Source organism: Siniperca chuatsi, linkage group LG4 (genome assembly GCF_020085105.1).
Source record: "Siniperca chuatsi isolate FFG_IHB_CAS linkage group LG4, ASM2008510v1, whole genome shotgun sequence".
Lineage (NCBI taxonomy): Eukaryota > Metazoa > Chordata > Actinopteri > Centrarchiformes > Sinipercidae > Siniperca > Siniperca chuatsi.
The window spans coordinates 25,230,860-25,251,908 of NC_058045.1; the positions used below are offsets into that span (position 1 = coordinate 25,230,860).

Sequence of the window (21,049 nt, forward strand, 5' to 3'; positions counted from 1 at the left end):
ACCTTTTTAAATAAATGAATAGCCTTGGACACAGGGATGGGCAGGCAGACAAATGATCAAAGTCTGATAAATTACAAGATAGGGATAAATATTTTTCAGGTTACTTGTGCTATTTCTCACTATAGAGAGTTCCCTCAGCTTCCCTAGACATAGATTGCACTTGACTATGTTCTTGTCCTTTTATTTGATAAACTGAAAGTAACGGGAGTATACACATTTTGAAAATGTAGAGTCTGACTCCGCAGCCATCGAATTTCAGCAATTCATTTCGGGTGGTAACGCGTTACTTGACATGGTAAATGTAATAATATTACCAAAATCCTATTAGTAATGCCTTATATTACTTTGTTACTGCTAAAAGTAATATATTATTGTTACCCCTAACATTGATCCTACCCATACCTTAACCATAGTTTATTTGCCATAACCACAATCATTCCCCAACCTTAACCATATTGTTGCTGCCATGTGCAGATGTTGTAGAAAGCGAGAGTTTGAAAAACATTTTTAATCAAACATTTAATCATCCAATGTCAATGTTTTTGTCTGGTGATAGAGTTGGAAAAAAAACTGTCTTGACATATGCCTCTCTGAGTCGGAGTAGATCGTTCCATTTTAAGAATGGAATTATATTTCATTTGATGGACTAGTGATGACTGTCAAAAATGCTCCAGAAATACTTCAGCAAATGCTGCTGGGGTGGATTGCACTGTAGTATATAATAATTTTTTTTCCACACAAGAAGTTAGGGTCACAGTAGGTCAATAGAATCATTATTAGGAGTAAAATATTCAATTTGGAGAGCGTGTCTGCTTGACTGTCAGGTGTCTAAGTCACAAAAATAGTGAGGTCTAGAATTTGCTGCTAGATTGTCCCACCTTAGCTCAATGCAAGCTTCATCCTCCTTTCCCTAAATTTTGATTTTCTGGCTCCATGCACATCCTTCATAATTTTCTACAGTGTATTGATGGCTACCAGTGTGAATTTCTTTTATTGGAGAGGATTAGAAGAATGGAATGGGGGAAGGTGGTGTGTGGCAGCAACAACTATCAATACCTCACAAGTGGACACAATAATCGGAAAGTTAATGACAGGGTGGATGCATTGCAGGGCACAGTACAATAATCATCCAGCCATCTTCTCTTCAAGCTCTCTTATCATCGATTGTCCACAGCTGTCCACTAGATCTGAACCTGACATGGTCAAGCATGAGAGAATTTTTCAGAGTGTGATTTGTTCTTAACCCAGTGGCTTGGATCAGTGTAAGTCAGGCCTGGGCTGATAATCAAACCTGTGCTTCACTGACACTACACTGTAAATCACTCTGCACTGTGCCTGAGTCAACAGTTTCCCTCGGATGTCTCCCATGTCCGCTCAGTCTCGAAGCTGTTCCAACAGTTGCTCTTGGGACTGATTTGCAGTCTCAGGTGGACGGTGCTTTTGCAGAGCCCTCTGCCTCTGGAGAGACTCAGCTTAGAGATAAAATCCCTGCTGTAACTGTTATAACATTATAACTTAAGCTTGCTGCTGCTGCTGATGATTTAAAACATGTTAATGCTAAATACTGTCAGAATCTGCAACAAAATTGAAATAATAGAAAAATCACATTCATCATGATGTAATAAATGTCAGGTAATGTAGTTGCATTTTATAAAACTCATTCTGAATGTAATTTTAAAACATTAAGTCACAATGTTATCTGGCAGTTGTTACATCTTTAGTAATCAGCTCAGTTTGCTTGAGTCAGACTGAATGAATAATGTGAATGACTGATAAAGCCCCCATTCTGTCAAACGAAAGGTCATTCTTCTTTTTCTGTATGCTGGACATGTCTGCTATTCAGGATATTTCAATTTGGACAGTGACAATGGCAGACGCCTCTACGGTATACGGGACACAAATTACACTGTTACAGATATTTTTAGTGTATAGAGGGCTGTATGCTGGGGTGCAGAAATGTACAGTGTTGGCATGTGGTGTGCAGCTAATAAGATACAGGTTGTAAAGCCGACTCACCCTGATACCGAGCTCCACATTCTCTCCACCGTAAATTTCCATGCCTTCATCTAACAGGCCAATCTCCTCAAAGTATTTCCTGTCGACCACAAAGCAGCCAATCAGAGCGGGGCTCCTAAAACAGAGGATGAAGGGAGGAAACAGAGGAGGTCAGAGAAAAGAAAGAGGTGAAACATGTTTTGCATTGAGAAAAATGCATTCAATGCAAAATATTCCTCAAGACACACACAAGCACAGCCCTAACCCACACTCAGCCCCACACTGGGCACCAAGACCCTGAAGATCCATTTTTCAAGTATGCTGCACATTTGATGCCTTAGCCTTTCATGATAAACCTATGCTGTACATTATACTTACAAATGATCCAGCTGTCAAAATGATGCCTTCGCCTAACACAACAAATTCAGGACATTTTGAGGAAATCGAGGGGAAAAAGCAAACACATCTTTCATCAACATCAAACTGAATCAACAGGAGTGAAAAATAACTCCTATTAGTATTCATGATGTCAGTCTCACACATCGCCTCGTATCAATATGAAATACAGCACCGCTGCAAAAACAGCTTGTTTGGGTGAATTTCTGTTCCCTGTGGATGCACAGATTGGCAAACAACCAGAAACTCTGAAACCCAAAATGCTAATAGAAACAAGGCCCTCCCAGTACTAGCTCTGAGCATATTCCTTTCGCTACAGCCTCCAGATAACAGCACAATAAAATCACAATTAATATATCAAATATCATGTATGTATAGTTATGTATTTTGTACTGTTCAATCTCAACAATATCATTTCTATAGCACATTACAAAGTGTGTGAGATAAAAAGCTATGGAGCCAACAAAATGTTTAGCTTCAGGTTCATAAAATGAATATGCATTGTTTGCTCCATAACACACGTCACAAACAAAAAAGAATAATTCATTAATATTTCTTTTTCCAGCAGGATATATGAAACTGTGGTATTGACCTCCACTTAGCCAAGAAGCTACAATGTACGGCTTATTAATGTTTTAAACATCTAGTAACATTATTTTTACCGTTACCCAGCAACAGGTTGCATCTCCAAAGTTATTTTGTGAAAAAAATGTAACAGCTTTCTGCCTGAAATGATAAATTGTTTACGAAACCTGCGTTTATATCAGAGATTTCCACAGATTGTGCCACTCTGCTTGACCTACCTTATGTCTGCTGCTCAGGCTGTACCAATGGCTGGTACAGTCTTTGGAAATATTTTATATAAATGTTGGTTTCTCCCTGGGCAAACATTTTATCTTAAATAATGTTTTGATTTTACTCTTAAGGTTTGCTTAGGAAATGGGATGTCAAGTCACATTTATTTATATAGCACATTTCATACAATGTAAGCTCAATGTGCTTCACATACAACAAATGTGAAATAAAATAAAACATGAATACATATAATAAAAGAAAAAAATCATAAAAAAAGAATTGCCCTGCCCACCCACCAACATAAACATACCCACCTACCTGTACATACCCAAAGAGAGAGGGAGTGAGAGAGCGAGAGAGAGACAGACAGAGAGACGGAGGCAACTGAACGCACCTTCACCAGATCTACTACTGATCACGGGTACAGTTAGGAGACCAGTGTCTGATGATCTGAGAGTTCTGGAGGGTTTGAAAGTAGTGAGCAGATCAGAGATGTATTTAGGAGCTAGACCATTAAGTGATTTGTGAACAGTAAGCAATATTTTGAAATCAGTTCCGTATTTTATCGGAAGCCAGTAAAGTGATCTAAATATAGGAGTAATATGTTCGTTTTTTTGTGTGACGTCATGACGTAGTGGCTAATTTGTCATTTTTTTCCTCATGGATACATGAAAGGATGAAGAAGTAGAGCTCCCCCGAGCTCTTGATGCTGCTGCACTAAGTTAGCTGGCTGCTCTTCCTCGCACTCCTCGACCTGTTGTTCCGCTCCGCTATCACTATTTATCTACTGCTACCACTGATTGTAGTATTGATAAGCTCCGATGTTACCGGTTCTTTCTTTCTTTCTTCTTCTATCGGTACTTTTTAACGTTTTGGTGTGATTTATTGTCACTCCACAGCAGCACAGCCTGTTCCCTGCTCTCTGTGTCAGGGGCTCCTCCACATAACATTACACACACAATAAATGCAATAAAACCTTTGGGAGTAAAATGCAAAATACTTAATCAATACACCTGTTCAATAAGCATAAACATGTAAACAGCGATATTTTAATCTGCTCTGTCCACAGTCTCTCTATGTACACAAGCACAGTACGCTAGCTCGGCTAATAGAGAATTGTTACAAGCTAAAATGAAAGCTGTCTGTATGTGTTGTTAGTCTAACTGTTAAGCTTAGTTTGCCACGTATCTTAAAATCTGGCATATTCTTGTAAACATAGCTGATGGCTAAAGGCGAGGAGGTGAAATGATGCCCCCTATTTGTTTGAAGCATGTGGCCAGTAATTACACATTGCCCCTTTAAATGATCAGCATAGAGGGTAGCAACGCCTGCCCTTCCTATTGCATCTTGCTCAAGATACAAAGTAGAAATTTTCAGGTTTCTTTCAACTCTTTGTTACCAGTCTCATCCAGCCAGGTCTCAGGGCCCCTCTAATAGACAGGGCCAGATAATAGCCAATAATGCAGGGCTCATCTTAATTGATACAATACTTTAGTGGTGCAAATTCCCAATGTATTTCTCAAAATTAGAAAATCAGAAAAAGTCAAATGAAATTAAACACATATCTACTTCAGTAATTAGTCATTTCTTTTTCTAAACTGCCTTGAAAGTGATTAAACAATGAGCAAAGCCAGTGACAACTCGCTTGAGAAAAAGTACTTTTGCAGATAGAAAAAAAAATAATTGGGGGAATTCATCTTCCTCCATTACAATATTGAGCAGAATACACCCTCTTGTCTTTGTCCAAATCTATAAACACTGCATCATTGATTTGTTTGCCATGAACGTGAGTATTTGCTCTTGTTGCTGGGCTGTTTTTCTGTTGGAGCCTCTGCAGTTTGTCTAAGCAGTTTTTACCTGTCATATTGGCAGTGTTTTCCTGGCCAACGGTATTGAAGAACTGGATCATTATATCCATTTCAGAGTATGTACAAAGTCTGTACACGATGTAGGTCGCTTCAAATGTGCTGTAATAGTGGTGACAAAAATGACCTGCTTTCCTTTTTAAATATGTGTAACTGCCCACTGCCTCTGATGAGACTCCAGTTTTTATGTGTTACACTTGATGTGCTTTTGGCTGTGTTGCGTCCCCCAGGTTTTATATGGGTTAGAATATTGACACTACACTTACCAGAATTTACATACATAATTATTCACGGGGATTAGTGTTCAAGAAATTATAATGTAAAAATAATGAGCTTAGTAAGTGATCTTATCAAACCTACTTCAATATGCTTCAAGTCAAATTTTTAATAATTAATACTGCACTGGCAGATTATTTTGCTGGTGCCTCACTTTCACGATAACAAGACAGTTTCTTCAATAAAACAAAAGTGTCTAGAAGGTTTCTATCTTTTTTTTATTTTTGAATTCCTCTTGTTAAGATTAAAAACAAAAGCCTTTCAGCTTTTCTTGTATTTACCTGATGGGGGCCGTGTGGTTGCGTTGTATCCACCAGGACTTTGGCGGGTTGAGGTATCGACACCACAGCTCCCAGTCAAAGCCCTGAGCAGACAGCGGGTACTCCTCGATCTCAAAGGTGTCGTACTTGATGTTGTCAAAAGAGGGAGACACCACCCGGGTCCGGTCCTCCTTTATTCGCTGCAGAATAGGTTCTGCCCTGTGGGACAACAGAGCACAGACAGAATGTGTTTAAGAGATGACAACAAATGAATCCATGAGTCAGTGGTCCATTGTTGGCTTCAGAGCTCCAAGCCAACGCTCTAGAATACACTTTGATAAGTGATCATTATAACATTACAACTCTCCTAGCCAATGTGGTATCATTCAAAATGGGAACTCCTCATTTTATATAAACAATGTGCCCCACACAATGACGACTGTATCAGAGCGCATCTTTGTGGCGAACAGTTTATAGTTAATGGTCTGAATGTTCATCAACCTGCAGATTAGAAAGCTTTCCTTAAAAGTGATGAAAACAAGAAATCACTCATTTACTTCTCGAGCACTGGAGCTCAAAACTGTCAGAGTCAGAAGACGAGAACCAAAAAAAAATGTTTCCTTCATGTTTGAGCTGATGTATGGGGCTGTTTTAGCCCCATACTAAATAAGCACATTTTGTGAAAATGTGAAAATGAGTCCTCATACATGCATTTTGTTACAAGCTTTTTTATTTGGGTATGCCAATGATACATTTTTTAAAAATGGTGATTTGAAAGGGTTAAAGGTGGACACCAGGGACTTTGATGCTCCCTTGTCTTTGTCTTGTTCTGTTGTTTCTCCATTTGGTTGTATTTAGTGTGTTTATTTAAGTCTATTGTTAAATGTTAAGTACTTAGATACTTGATTTTCAATATTCATAACTATTGATGGTTGGCTTCTTGATCACATGGTTGTCATGCTAGTACAAGCAACTGTACACTACTTGCCATAAAGTTCTGGGTTGTGGGTGATATTTTAAAATAGAATGGCAGTAATTCCCAGAATCTTATTTTGCTACTTTACCCTTTGTTTCAGGACACTCCCTGCTACATTTCAGACTTGTATGACTATTAATTCAACGCCCCCTGAGACGGAACAAGTTAGGGGTGCTCCTTATCAACTTGTGATGGCCCAAGGAATAGGCTTGTCAGGTTAACGGGAAATAATAGTGAAATAAAGGTAGCAGAAAAGCTCCTGAGGGCTGGACAGTAAGGGTGCAGTTTGATCAGATTTGGTTGTCAGTAACCAAACAACCCACCAACTGTAATCAGATTCTCATTCAAACGTTGCTAAATCCTGATTGGTGCATGGAAGTATGTGACATTACCTTTTCTCCCAACGACGCACTGTCCACTAATATAATATAATAAATAATAAAATATAATTTATTATTGGAATAATAACTTCAAAAATAACATAGCCAATATCTTTATGTTAACTCTGCAGCTCGCTTTTTAGCCTCTTTTAGCTCCTTATTTTGTTTTACAACACATTGACTCTATGTTGCAGTCTCACTGTCTCATGGTTCATTTACACATACAGATATAAAGCAACAGGCTCTCTCTTGCCTCTCACAAACCTGAAGCTTGTGGGTGTATTTGGGTTAATGTCATTTTACATACTCAATTTTCTTTAATTGCCACTATACCAGCGGTGCACAATAAAGTGATTCTTTTTTTTTGTTTTGTCATATGATGAAGTTATTGAAGAGAAGTGGGAAGCTTTTGACAGCAACTATTTTGTTTTGAGTACTTTCATGAAAATGACTGTAGTAGAAAAATAATTGTGTCCTTCCGTTTCACAAGGGAATCAAACCTAGCATGACTGGCAGTGACAGTGCATGTTAGAGGATGTTTGCATACAGTTGAGCCTTTCTCCACTTCCCTTTTGAGTCTGTGCGTTGCGGTGGATGGTGCCAGCATGTAGAGGTTTCATTCATAATTAGTGGTGTTTGAGTCTGCATTTTTCAATGGGACATCAACTCTGTTTCAAGCAGGAGTAGGCAGTTGTAGGCACTGTACACTACCAGCCAAGCACTAAACTGCAGACGGACAGCTGCTGAAGAAAGTTGAAAAGACCCAGATGTTGGTGGAGACACCAAATAAGACTAAATAAATCCTCCTTTTATCTCTGACATTTGTCATGAATAATATTGTTGCTCTGTGTTGGCAAGCGTTTGCCATAACCTTTACAAGCCATAGGGTGATAGGGTGGTGGTTGTGTATCTCTCTGCTGGTTTTGATTATTTCAGTTTAGGCCAAAAGTTGATTAATGAAAATTACACACAGACTTTTTTTACTGACTTGTGGTAAGTATAACAGTAGAATGAGAGTAAATTCCTTCATCAAAAGAAAGAAAAAAGAATAAGACAAATATGTAAACTATGGTAAATACTACAAGAGCAAGATCATCCGGATGAAAAGAGGAAGAAAAAAGGAGGTGTGAGGGATTGTCAGTCCATTCTGGAATCTAGGGAGTGAGTCTGCAGTCCTGACTGGATTAGGAAGGTCAATCCACCAGTGAGGAGTCAGGATGGAGCTGAATCAAGGACTAAGAGAGTGTTGGCCAGGGCTCCTCAGGGAAGGCAGAGCAGAATTTGTGAGAGTAGTAAGGTACTGGCTGGCATGGAAAGTCCTGGAGAGATCGGAGCGCACCCTGCTTAGTCTTGTAAACCATTCCCAGGGTCTAGTTCGAGAGGAAGTACAGGAAGTGGTGTTAGAATTCACTGCTCACAAGGGCGAGGTTGGCTGCGGCTCGAGGAGTTGAGAGGGCCAACAGAGAGCCCCTCTAGAACTCTGGAGTCCAAATAGGAGTCGACTAGAGCCTGGACTACAAACTAAACGCAGTCCTTGATCAGGTAATATCAGATTCAGTGGATGTTGAAGGCAAAGCTGCAGGACTGTGGCTGTGATGATGGCCTTGCACGTCAGACGTCTCTTAAGATTCACTGAGGCTTGTTGGCAGCCTGGGCAGTAATCACAGAGGTGTTGCTGAAGGCGGGGGTGCCAGTGGAGAGGAGCACTTCATGTCAAGGAGATCGAGCAGGTGGTTTGACATTCAACCACAGATAACAGCTGTATGCAAGCAGATATGCTGTTATGCTCTGTGGTTCTGGGTGTTGGGTGTCCAAAACACGTGCTTCAGAGTAACTTTATCTACCACCTAAACCACATTGATTCATCCACTGATTTTCAGTACAGCTGAAATTCTTCTGAGAATACTATGTTTATGTAAACAATATATCTTTCTCAAATGTGTTCTTTTTTAAAGCCCCTGAAAACTTTAAATCTTAAGTATTTAGAATTTAAGCATTAAGTCTTTAAGCATTAGATTAGTATTAAAACTCTATTTCATATGCAGTTACGCCGCTAATGACATGATAACTCCTGGATGCTGGCTGACAAAATAACGTAACACGCTTTCTGGCTCAGGAATTTTCAGGAGCTCAGCAGTCAGAAAAATAGTGACAATTGGAACAGCGATAGAAAGATCTGACACAGTAAACAGAGCTCAAAGAAATGCTGATAGATCTCAGCCCTCAGTACCGGCTGACAGGACGGAAACTGAGCTGACCAACACAACTCAAATCAGACCCAACACTATTCAGCTAACGGCTTAACGGACAGGTTTTGGCTGCTTGTGGAAGACGGATATCTTTTATTGTCCGATAGCACATTCTCTGTGGTATTGCACGTTCCCAACATCATGCATGACCTGGCTCTCTCATTCCTAGTACAGGCCTACATGAAACCAAGACCAGAAAGCACCTGTCAGAGGAGTCAGACCTGCAGGTTGTGCTCTATCTTCAGGCTCACATGTCCCATTAAAATGCCTTTTTTGTTTTGTTTTGTTTTGTTTGTCCTTGTACACCTTGAATATAAGTTTAATTTGGTAGAAAATGAAAGAATTGCATTTCACATATTAGCATATTTAATTGTATTCATTGAGAAAGGTTCAGGATTAGACAAAAGCTCTGTGACAGAAATGTGCACACCAATCAAAATGGCAATCAAAAAGTTTATTCTCAGTGTATTAAAATCCTGAAAATCCCTCACTTGACCAGCACGGTGAAATCTCTTTGCTGTCTAAGAGAATTTACATCATTGCACTCAAAACAACTATTCATCTGGTTCAAAATGATACTATTGATCTGGAGGAGACATGAGAAAAATAATTTCTTTACATTCTTAGTGTCGTGGGACAAACTGCCAAAGGCTGTCATTTAAATGCAAACTACCCCTGACTGTCCCACGAGAGAGAAAACACAAACGAGGCACCGTACCTCACAATCATTCATGTTTTATCAGTTCAGCCCCACAGAGGTATATGATAATAACATCACAGAGTCCCAACATCAGAGAGGAGTGAATCTTGCCTCTGGCTTACTTTTCACAGTTCTATGACCACACATAAACACTGAAACACATTAATACACACAGTGAGCCCACCCAGAACACCCTGAAATCTAGTTATTGGAGAAAAAATGTATTTGCCCAATTAGTGTGACCTCCACATCAAAGAAACCGCAAGTAGTCGAGGTACAGGTTACAGTGTTCACACAGTGAGACTTCATGCCATAGAAGAAATTGTTTTTCTCACAGCTGAATACTAAAACATGTTGGGAGATCTCACATTAGAGGCAGCGCAGTCTCTGTCCTGTTAATAACAGATGGCAATATCATGCCATACCAACAATCAGTTGATGCATCTTCACAAAATTCAACTTCCCTAATGACACACTACATGCTCCTTTATTTATGCTGTAGTGTGAAGATGCATGAAGTTTAAATGAATCCACAAACATAGCCACCCCCAGTGGCTCCCAAACATTTTAGCTTGTAAATGACTGTCGTGGGGGGGGGCTTTATAGAGCTAAACTATTGGCTACTTACACAGCCAGCAGATATGGAGCAACATTAACATTTATTTGGAGTTGTTTTTCTGGCCACCTGATGAAGGAAGTCCAATATTCACTCTCTTTTTAGCCCCGATTTGGTCTCCACCCACTCCTGAGAAAATTATATGGCTCTTTAGCAGCTAAATGCTCCACTATGTTCATCAGCTAGTTCCTAACTAGCTCGGTGATAGGCAGGTATCGTACACTGGGTTTATCGGAGTTTTATTTCCCCACTAAAAACAACGTTTAGAAGAGTTGTGAGACCAAAACAGTAAAGTTGAAAGATGCTAAATAGCTCTGTGAAGCTGAGGGGAACTGCAGAGTTGGGTGATAATTCGTTGGGTGTTTGTCACTAAAAGCAACACCTTTAGCATTACACATAGTAATTTCATTAATTGTTAATATCAAAATATTCATTAGTGCAGCTTTAATCATCCTGCGACCACTCAGCTTTACCTTGTCTTACATGCTGGTATTGGCTGATTCTAATAATCCTAATAATGTCAGATTTATTTTCAAATGGCAATGATTATGTTACTTTAATGTGAAGTATTTGCTTCAGTGCTTGTTTACACTGCAGTTGCTATGTTGGCTCAGTGGACCATCTTCATGAGAGATGAGACTAAAATTGCTTTCTTAGGCAACTATTCGAGAGTAGTCTGTAAATTTGGACCCCTACACACTGACATGTATATCTCATCATGTAATTATGCTATTGTAGGTGTTCTCCATGTACATGGAGATGACAGCACATATACAGTAGGTGGAGATGATTGAGGATTATTGCGATTACAGTCAGACAATCTTTGTAACATAAAACACCCTATAATTACTTGTGTTTGACTCAAAATAGCAGATAATTGCAATGTATGGTAGAGACAATTATATAGTCAGCAGCAGTCAGCGCTTTGTTGGTAATTATACAGTAATTTCTCAATTTCTACAAAAAAAAAAAATATATATATAATGTGTGAGAGGGTGGGCGAGTTTTAGAGCACAGGAAGGTGCACAGAGGAAGGAGGATTAAGAGGAAGGTGTTGGTAGAGGAAGACAAAGGAATGGGAGAGAAGATGAAGAAGAAAGGAAAGAGGCGTGTACACAGTTTGTTGATTACTATGTGTGAAATCAGCTTACGGAGAGTGCTAATAACACTGGCACAAACACAACATCAACTTATCACATCGATGTAGCACCAGACCAAGAAACATTTAAACACCAATAAAAATGTTGAAAATGTGCGTGTGTTGAAAGAGAGTAGACAAAAAAGTGTTTATCTCCAGCTGAGCACTTTTGTATCTCTGCCAAGAATGATTTCATTAGTCATAGACCAATACCCCCTCTGTGGCAATATGTGGGAGGTTTGTGTGGGCTTTGTGTGTGTGTGTGTGTGTGTAGAGAGAGAGAGAGAGATGGGGTTGGAGTGGGTGGGTAGAGGGGTGAAGAACCTTGTAAGTGTCTCTTGTCTAATCTGGAACACAGCAGCAACAAACGTTATTTTGGATCAAACCCAATCATTATGTGTGTGTGTGCGTGCATGCGTGTGTGCGTTTGTGTAGAAGAGCAAGAAAGACAGCATGCACAAATGTGTTACCTGCCTGTGAATTGGTATCATACTTGTGTGTGTGTGTGATATTTTTCAGCCTGTCAAAATGATTAACAGGTACACAGCAGTGCTGTTGTACAAGAGTGTTTTAAAGAGGGGACCCTGAGGTGATGAAGTGTCCGCGGCTCAAAGAGACTGACATTGAGTTTGTGTTTAAAAGAAAACAGCACTTGATTTCTGTCAGAAAAGTTTAAGTGTTGCGAAAGATAACGTGTTATGATCCTTAGCTGCTTCATCTCTTTGATAGATTAAACATAACCAGCTATGCTAATAAGTTCAGTAATTAACTACTGCTCCCATTACTTACAGTGCTTAATGGAATCATTAGGAAACATTTTTACTGTGTGTCAACACACTTGTCTTGACATAACACGGTTGGTATTCATATAAACTCCATCACCAGAAAGGTTAGGAGTGAGAGCTATAAAATAAATGCAAGTGAATGCAACATGAAACTCAAAAACTTAAGATCATCTGCTGTAAAGACGAAACGTAGTCTAAAAATGAAAGTTTCATCACGAAACTCAGGCAGGACCAACATGGCCTATGTAATATGGTGGAAGAATGTAAACACAAAAAAATAGTAACCTCTGGTAAATATACTGTTCTTTAGCCTTAGAGCAACACTCCAACAGTTTTGAAACATGCTTATTTGCCATCTAACCCAGAGTCAGAGGAAAGGATTAATAACAAGTCCACCTTTTTGTGTCAGTTTTTCTTTTTGTGTTATCTTTAGCCTACCTTAGCTAGAAAACTGGAAGCAGAGGAAAACCGTTAGCCTCCATTAAATGTGAAGCAAGACTAAAACTGGATTTATACTTCTGTGTTAAGGGGCTACACCAAACCTACGGAGGCTACATGTGTAGGCTCTGAGGTTATGCCATAGGCTACGATGTAGCTGATGTGCTCCTCCTCAAAAATGTAACTACGCATCGGGGCTCCTGCATCGATGGAGATACCATGTGGGGACTGCCAGAATGTTTCTGATGCCGCTGGAGATTGTTGAGAGTGAAGACAACATTAGGGAAGTTAAAGTTCAGTAACAAAAATCTTACAAAGCGATTACACTGCAGACCTTATGCTCACCACTCTGTATGAAGGAATAAACACAGCAATTAGTCATGTTCAGTAACAAGACACGGCGTTACCTGATGTAACTCCAGTTCTATAAGTACAGTAACTGTGTGCGTGTAGCCCACAGTCGCTCTGTATCACTGAGTAAATTAAACAATGTAAAAAAGTTCTAATTACAGCCTGATACGGCCTGATCATGTAAGTGCACCTAGCGTTGTGGTGGGGATGCAATACTTTTTTTCCCCACCCGTTTTGCAGCAAGTCGTCGCCCTACTGGGCTCTGATTGGCTAGTACACGTTACACTGACGCAACCTTGTGATTGGATGCTAGAGCCACTGGTTTTTCTGTCTGAATTTTCAGCAATTCGTGCTATCAACACTAGTGACACTACTGACGTTGTAGATAACAAATATAAATATATTTGAAATCCTTTTATTTACAGAGGGGGTTTAACTCTATCATGTATTCATAACCATAACTTTATTCAATGAACATATTGCACTCAATCTTGAACCATGTGTTGCCATCGAGAAAAACAAAAGGTTAGATAACTGTATAAGATAACAAAATAGGCAGAATGATTTAAAATTAAAGCAAGGAAGGAAAAGGCAATGCTTATTATCTTAACGAAAGTAAGGAGTACTAGCCAATCAGAGGACAGTAGGGCAGGACTGGATGTAAAAAGGGTGGGGAAAAAATAAGGTGAAATCTGACGCTCAACCATAAATCAAAACCTACGCCATTGATACCTACGGGGCTCCCTTTAACCCCTTACGTCGACTATAAATCCCTCCTTGGAATGTTTAGCTAATAATATTTGCCATGTTCAAGTTTAGCATGTCAGCATACTAGCATTTGCTAATTATCATAGGGAATTACATTAGTTTTGGACAAATTATAAATTTTGACCTGATGATTACGCTACATGAAAATTCCGGGGATCACAAAAATTATTACAATTCATCCTCTGGGATCATTAATGTCTGTACAAATTTCAGGTATTCCATCCAGCATTGCTGAGACATTTCAATCTGGACCAAAGTGGTGGACTTTTTACATGCTTATCTTGTTAGCTGGCAAGCTATTCACCAAGAGTTTTGTTCTTGGTCGAGTTGCAACAGTGTGCAAATCTGCCACAGTATGAGAAAATGAAGAAGAAGGTGCTAACTCTTGTAGCTACAATGCTTTTATTTATTAAGATAAAAACATCACTATGATAACAAGACTGTTGAGATGCTGCATGCAGTCCCTGAAGAACCACATAAACTTGTCTGGGACTTAACTCTGATATTCACCTCCTGAAATCTAAAATCTGGGGAGCTAACATCTCAAATCATAGCATATGTCTTCTGATCTACAGGAAAAATGTTGCTTATCAAGCTAACTTAGTTGCCACTGACACGTAAACATCAGATCTATCTCATGTGAGGAGGGAAAAAATCTGTTGCAGTGTCAAAAAAGCCCCTGAAGCTCTAAAATGTAGCTTGAATAGATTTAGTCCATTCAGTTTCTTTCAGGGAGTGCAGGATTGATTAAACTACATGAGCCACAGTATGCTGTCCCTGTTGCAACACTGTACTCTACAGCAGATTGGACTGTCCACTGTAATTTTCAACAGTAATCACTCTTCAGAGCACAGCGAAACAGTAAATTGATCTAAAATGAGAGCAGCCCGTCCCATCACTGTTTTGATGAAAGAAGCAGCTTTTGACATTATTAATGTTGGCTGTGCAGTGTGACTAAAAAAAAAAAAAACACAACACACTGCAAGTTATTGACATTCCATTATTTTCAGTCATGATGATGGTGTCACAAAGTAAAAACCCTTTAGAAAATACGTGATGCCTAAGCCGGTATGAATGATTAATTTTAATAAGGTTCGGACAATGTTTTTGTCTCAGCTTTTTTTCCTGAATGGTTGAATAAAAAAAACACATCACACACCTGAGTCCGCTCCAAGGCAAAGTAGCTGAAAACCCATGGAACAGAATAACAGCAGATGAGACCTGGACTTATTGTACAAACCTGCTCAATGAACCGTTAAACCACTCTGTTCTTATTTGTAATTCTTTAAACAGCATCAGGCATCACTTGTTACCTTTCCTCTTGTAAATCACAGGAAAATACCGAACTAATTTCTGTGACACTTTTCTTGCTTCTCACCATCCAACATGTGAGGAATTCCAGCAATATATAACATTACTGTGAGGACTTCACTACACTTTTGCCTGATACTCTGCATATGTCTTGAGCTGTTTCACCTTTTACCACAGTTATTAATTGTCACCAGACAACTACCAAATTATGCAGAACCCCCCACACACACAAAAAACATTTGATGTCCAATAGAGAATGTCAAAGACAACATGTGTTAGCCCCCGTTCAGTTTTCCTATTATGCAGATTTTCTGACACATACAAGTGAAAGTAGGTGAGCAATTGTTGGATTTGATGGTCACTAGTACTCCTCAAGGCTTTGTTCTGTCTCTGATTTAATTTATTTTAAATACAGAGCTCCATATCAGTCAGCACACCATCATGTGTGGATTTGCTTGTGACTTGATTTACATTTTTTTTAATGTTTTCTAGTATCTTTGTGGGCCCTCCTCACATGAGGCCCCTGCATACTCATTCCCCTTTGTCCCCCTCAGTCCTGTGCCCCTGGTAGTTGTAGAAATACTGTCGTAGTACAAATACAACTACTACTTGTACAGTAAGTTAGTAGTTTACAGTGATGATCAGTGTTTGGGGCCCATTCTGTCTGCTGAAGCCTGCAAAGCTAACTAGCTAGCAGTTTAAACGGCTCTGAAGTACATCAGTTAGTCGGCCCCTCCAGTGGAGACTCGGGGGGGGGCTGAAGTCACGGTCACTACTTTCAATTTTGGCCCGTGAAAAAGAAGCTTCGGCTCGTGTGAGTGTAACGTGAGCCTTTCTAGGACAGTATAGAAGCTAAAACAAGAGTTAGTGTCTGAAAACAGCTAAAATGTGTTGGTTTAGAGAGTGGGAGATAGAGGAACTTTGGGGCCGTGTTCAAGCTAAAATGGGGTGTAAAGTTGGCGTAGGCTCATGTAGGTGCAATGTCAACCTACATGAGAATAAGACTTTAAAATAAAACAAACCAAGCCATAGGTTTGTTTTGTTAATATTTGTTTTAAGCTGAGATCAGAAAAATATTTGGGGTCTAATTGTTAGGAAACCTTGGAGGTAGCAGCTATGAAAGATCACAGCATCAACTCTCATTTTAGCGTTTTGGTGTAGGCTGTAATATTCAATGGCAAATGTTAAAAATCGAGATGTTGAGATCTCCTTTAAATATTGTCAAAGTGGCAAAATTTGTCTTTTAGCAAGTCCAGATCTCAGTTTAATGAGCATCCATTCACACCTCGATCAGGAGTGTTTTTGTGATGCAGTCACTGAGGCTGCAGCTTGCTGCCCCAAGCAAAGACAGTCAAAGAGAATAACCACAGGACTGCAGGTTTAATTAGGCCTTACCGGACCACAACAACCTTAACTACTTAACAAAATACAAAACCACATACAAAACTTCTCTCTGGAATTAAATCACTTCATTGCCAGCCTCTCACATAATCAACTTACTCTGTGACTCAAAATACTGACATATAAATATGTCACAGCTGCCTCTGTGGCTCTCTGGAGCTGAAGGTTTACACATTCGAAAAAGATGCATTCACAAGTGGGTTATAGCTACTAATAGTACTTCCTAATAGTACTCAAAAAGAGGGGGACAATGGAATGATCCCTTCATGAAGCAGCTTATAAATAGATTGTTTCGTGCCATTCAGCGTTAAAATCCTTCACTGCTGGTCTGCCTGATAAAATGATGTGTCCTGAGGAAAAACAAATGCCACAGAGTGAAATGATGCCTCTTTTCTGATTTAATCAGCCACCTTTCAAACTAAGCGGCTGCTGAATAAATGCTAACATTCAGCATTTCATTCTTATCTCAGTTTTCTTCTCTTTTTCTTTGTAAGCTGGTAGCTGGTTACAGCTGCACGAGACAAGGAGGAATTCGTGTAAAATACACGTGCAGCAGTGCACAACATTCAATGCCCTCCTAATTGAGGTGTCATAGATTCTACCTGTTTGCACAAATTACATTTTGGTGTCTGGTTTAATCGCATCTGGACTGATTGAAGGAGATAAATTAAGACTTGAAAGAGAAAACCCAAACTGGAGAGGCCCAGAGTCACATGTACAAAGAAATGTGTCAAAACATAACAAAATGTCTGTGCAACACTTTGTTATTTCAAAGAATTCACACAACAAAAATGTTTGTTATTCATCATTTGTAATTTTACAAGCCCTTTGGTTAAGGTTAGGAAAAGATTGTGGTTTTGGTTACATGTTAATTAACACGTTGTGTCTTGTGCTTCAAGTCCCTGCAGACATTTTCTGTGTTAAACCAAGACTATAATGTTTCCCTAACCAAGTGCTGCCAGAGCCTAAATATAGTCATAAAAAAGTGTAATAATGCTGTAGTCACTACGAGCAGATTTTGTATAGCAAGATCGGATATCTGGCAGAAAACAAATGAAATATGTTATCAGCGAACATTTTACTGATACATTCAGTATCAAGATTTTTGAGACATGCTAGATACGTTAATTAACATAATTTCCTTATTATGTTGTTAAAAACATAAATACATATTTGCTTTTGCAAATTAGATGTCTATGAACACAATTTCTAGGAGACACAGTTGCCATATCAATAATTCTGGCTCTGGTTGTACTTGGCATCGGATTGGAACCAAATTTCATGGTATCGCCCATCCTTACTACCCTGTCAGTGCCACTCAGTCCCAAGCCCATTCATTCCTACTGAAGATGTAACTCTTTAAAAAGGGGGTCACAAATATTTATTTCATTTTCACAAAAGGAGGCTCAGTAACTGCCTAAAACAGCTGGCCACTGTAGTTTTAAAAATATGACTCAAACAGAAGTATATAGTGAATTGGGGACTATTTTCAGTGGTGGATTAATCCACATTTGGTGCTCTAGTGGGTATTTACAGCAGCAGGACAGTGGATGTCTGACTGAGTCAAAATAAACAAAATAAAGTGTGTGTGTTCATGGTAATGAAGCATGTCAATGAAGCAAGGAGCATGTCATCAACATCAACAGTGTGGCTCATTGATGTATTTGGACAACAATGGAGCTCTAAGATATATCAGGCTTTGGATACACACACAGTACTTGTTAGAAGATACATTCATTGTTACTTTTGGTCTTTTCATGAGATTTGTTGACAATGAGAAAAACGTAGAATGACCAGACTTATCTTTTAACATCAGGGAGCAAGGAAGCTAGATTCCTCGGCTGTCACCAGGTGAACATGAGCATGTTAATGAGGTCACCTTTCAAGATTTCTGGTTATTGAAATTTTCTGTCACCACTTGTTGCCATCTGGGACCAGAGGGTGTGTAACTGCTTGATGTAGTTTTAACTTGTAATTTTATTGCATACACTGCTGTAGTTACAGTATACAGTGTGAACTGAAGCCAGCTGCTCACCATCCAGTGTTGAACTCCACGTGTGCATCGAACAGAGCGACAACGGGAGCGGAGGCAGCCCTCCATCCACTGACTCGGGACCTGATCAGTCCTTCCTGCTTGTCATGGTGGACCACCTTGATGAACCCTGGGCTGTGCTGAGCGTTGGTCTCCTCCACAAAGTTCTGCAGGTGCTCTTTCAGCTCCACTGGAGAGAGACAGCGACACACAAACACACGTGGATGTTAAAGCAAACCCACAGAAGCCTGTTGAAGGAGAATTCCTTGTTTTCACAGCATAAGCTTTGATTATCCTTCCTTTTAACATTTTACATTTCATTTGGATGTTTTCCATATGTTGCGACAATAACATACGTTGACATTTCATGAACCTCTTGGCAGAGCCTGGGATACACAGCAATTAAATGAACATAAGCCCATATTGAATAGACAAACATGCTGAATTTACATAAATCCAAATGCTAGAAATGCTGGTGCAGGGGGAGGCTGAGCAGCAGGGAGTGGTGTAGCAGCAAGGATGGAGTGCTGGCCAGACTGTGCAGGAATAGGTTGAACAAGGAGGTTTAGCCCTGCAAGATCTAGCAAATGTTTACACTTCCAAATTTGTAGTTGAGATACACTGTATGGCCAAAAGTATGTGGACAACCCTGTCTAAATATGTTGTGTAGTTTGGGGGCTTTGTCATTGTTTGGGCTTTCTCCTTATTTCTAATTTAGGGAAATCTTAAAGGGGGACTTCACCGATTTTACACACGACGTGTAGTTTACTTGTCATGGGGAATACTACTCAGCCTGTGAAAACAGCTTTTAATTTCTTCTGTGGCTCTGGAAGGAATTTTGAGCTGAGAAAATAACCCTGATGATGTCATCAGAGGTATCACTGCTTGGGCTTGTATACTACAAATTTGGTGTGTGGCGTTTGAAAGATGTAGGAATTTCCCAGGCACGGGGAGTCCAACAAAAATGCTAATGTGTTGAATTATAGGAAATGTAGGATCAAGCGTGTTTGGAGCTTGACCCATACTTAAGACAAAAAGTCAGGATATCTCAGCCTCTGTTGTACCAGTTTTGACCATTCTTTCATGTGTCTCGTGCAAGCCTACAATAATGGTACACAACAAAGCTACAAAAATATAATCCAGTTGATAAAAACATGGAATTTTTCTTTAACAGAAAATTAACGAGAAAACACTGAATTATTGAAGACTATACCAGCTTCGTTTACGCTATACAGGAGATTGTATATTCTAGGATATCTTGGTGAGCGCAAATTTACATAAATGTAAATTTGTGTTTAAAAGCTAAATGCTAACGTCAGCATGCTAACACAATTACATTGCTAAGATGCTAATTTTTTGCAGGTATAATGTTAACTCTGGTCATCTTCTTAGTTTAGTAGCATGCTAACATCTGCTAATTAGCAGTGAAACACAAAGTGCAGCTGAGGCTGATGGTAATGTCATTAGCTTCATAGCTATTTGGTAGTAATTGGTTCAGATTTTGACACAATGATGACGCCAGAGAAAAACTCAATTAAAACCCAATCCATCCAATAGTTGTTGGGATTTTTAAGGCTGGACCAAACATATGGAGCAACCAACTTACCAACCAACCAACATTGCCATCCCTAGAGCTCTATAAAAAGGCAAAAAAGTACTTCCAAAAACTATTGTATGAAGCCCCTGATTTTGTAACATTTTCAATCTGTTCTAAGTGTAGAAATATAACTAAACACTTTCATTATGTTTGTTTTTTTGCTACGGAAACAGTCAGCAGAGGATGTGAGAGGCCTAAAGGGTTCATATTGAAAAATAAAAACTGAAATGCTGTCAGATAATCAACCCACAGATATGGTACACACTTTGAATTTGGCGTTTTTTGGGTTTTTTTCCTTGTGTTGCTTCTGTCTTTCTTCATGAGTGATTTTGTATATATGCACACATTCTGGTAGACAGACAGACACACAGAAACTGATTCAGACACACACACACTCACACACACAGACTGCCCACAGTGGAACAGCGAACATCTTCATTTCCTCATGATTTCTCTGTGTTGTAATCCTGCCTGCAGGCTATGGCTGCTGCCTTCCCTCTCTATTCATTATTACCATCAGCCTGAATTCTCTAGTCTCTCTGTTTTCCTTTAATGAGCCACAGTTTGCTGCTGACCTGGAAGAAAGATGGGCTCATTTAAAACTGGAGTTGGGAGTATTTGAAGAGCACCTTATTGTGTTACACATCCATGTGAGATTACTTCCAAACATAAAAAATCTAGTCATTAAATGAAGTGCACCTCCAGTTACCCAATTAATTT

The 21,049-nt window shown here is 39.4% G+C and overlaps 1 protein-coding gene across 2 annotated transcripts in view; it reads right to left on the reverse strand.

Moving 5' to 3' along the window:
• galnt18a (UDP-N-acetyl-alpha-D-galactosamine:polypeptide N-acetylgalactosaminyltransferase 18a) overlaps positions 1–21,049 on the reverse strand; it is a 163,054-nt gene that overhangs the window by 43,216 nt on the left and 98,789 nt on the right. For both annotated transcript variants that reach the window (XM_044193845.1, XM_044193846.1), the window contains exons 4-6: positions 18,736–18,922; positions 5,609–5,806; positions 2,017–2,131 (exon numbers count right to left, since the gene is read on the reverse strand). In XM_044193845.1, coding sequence (XP_044049780.1) covers positions 2,017–2,131; positions 5,609–5,806; positions 18,736–18,922 — 500 coding nt within the window. The remainder of the gene's footprint in view (positions 1–2,016; positions 2,132–5,608; positions 5,807–18,735; positions 18,923–21,049) is intronic.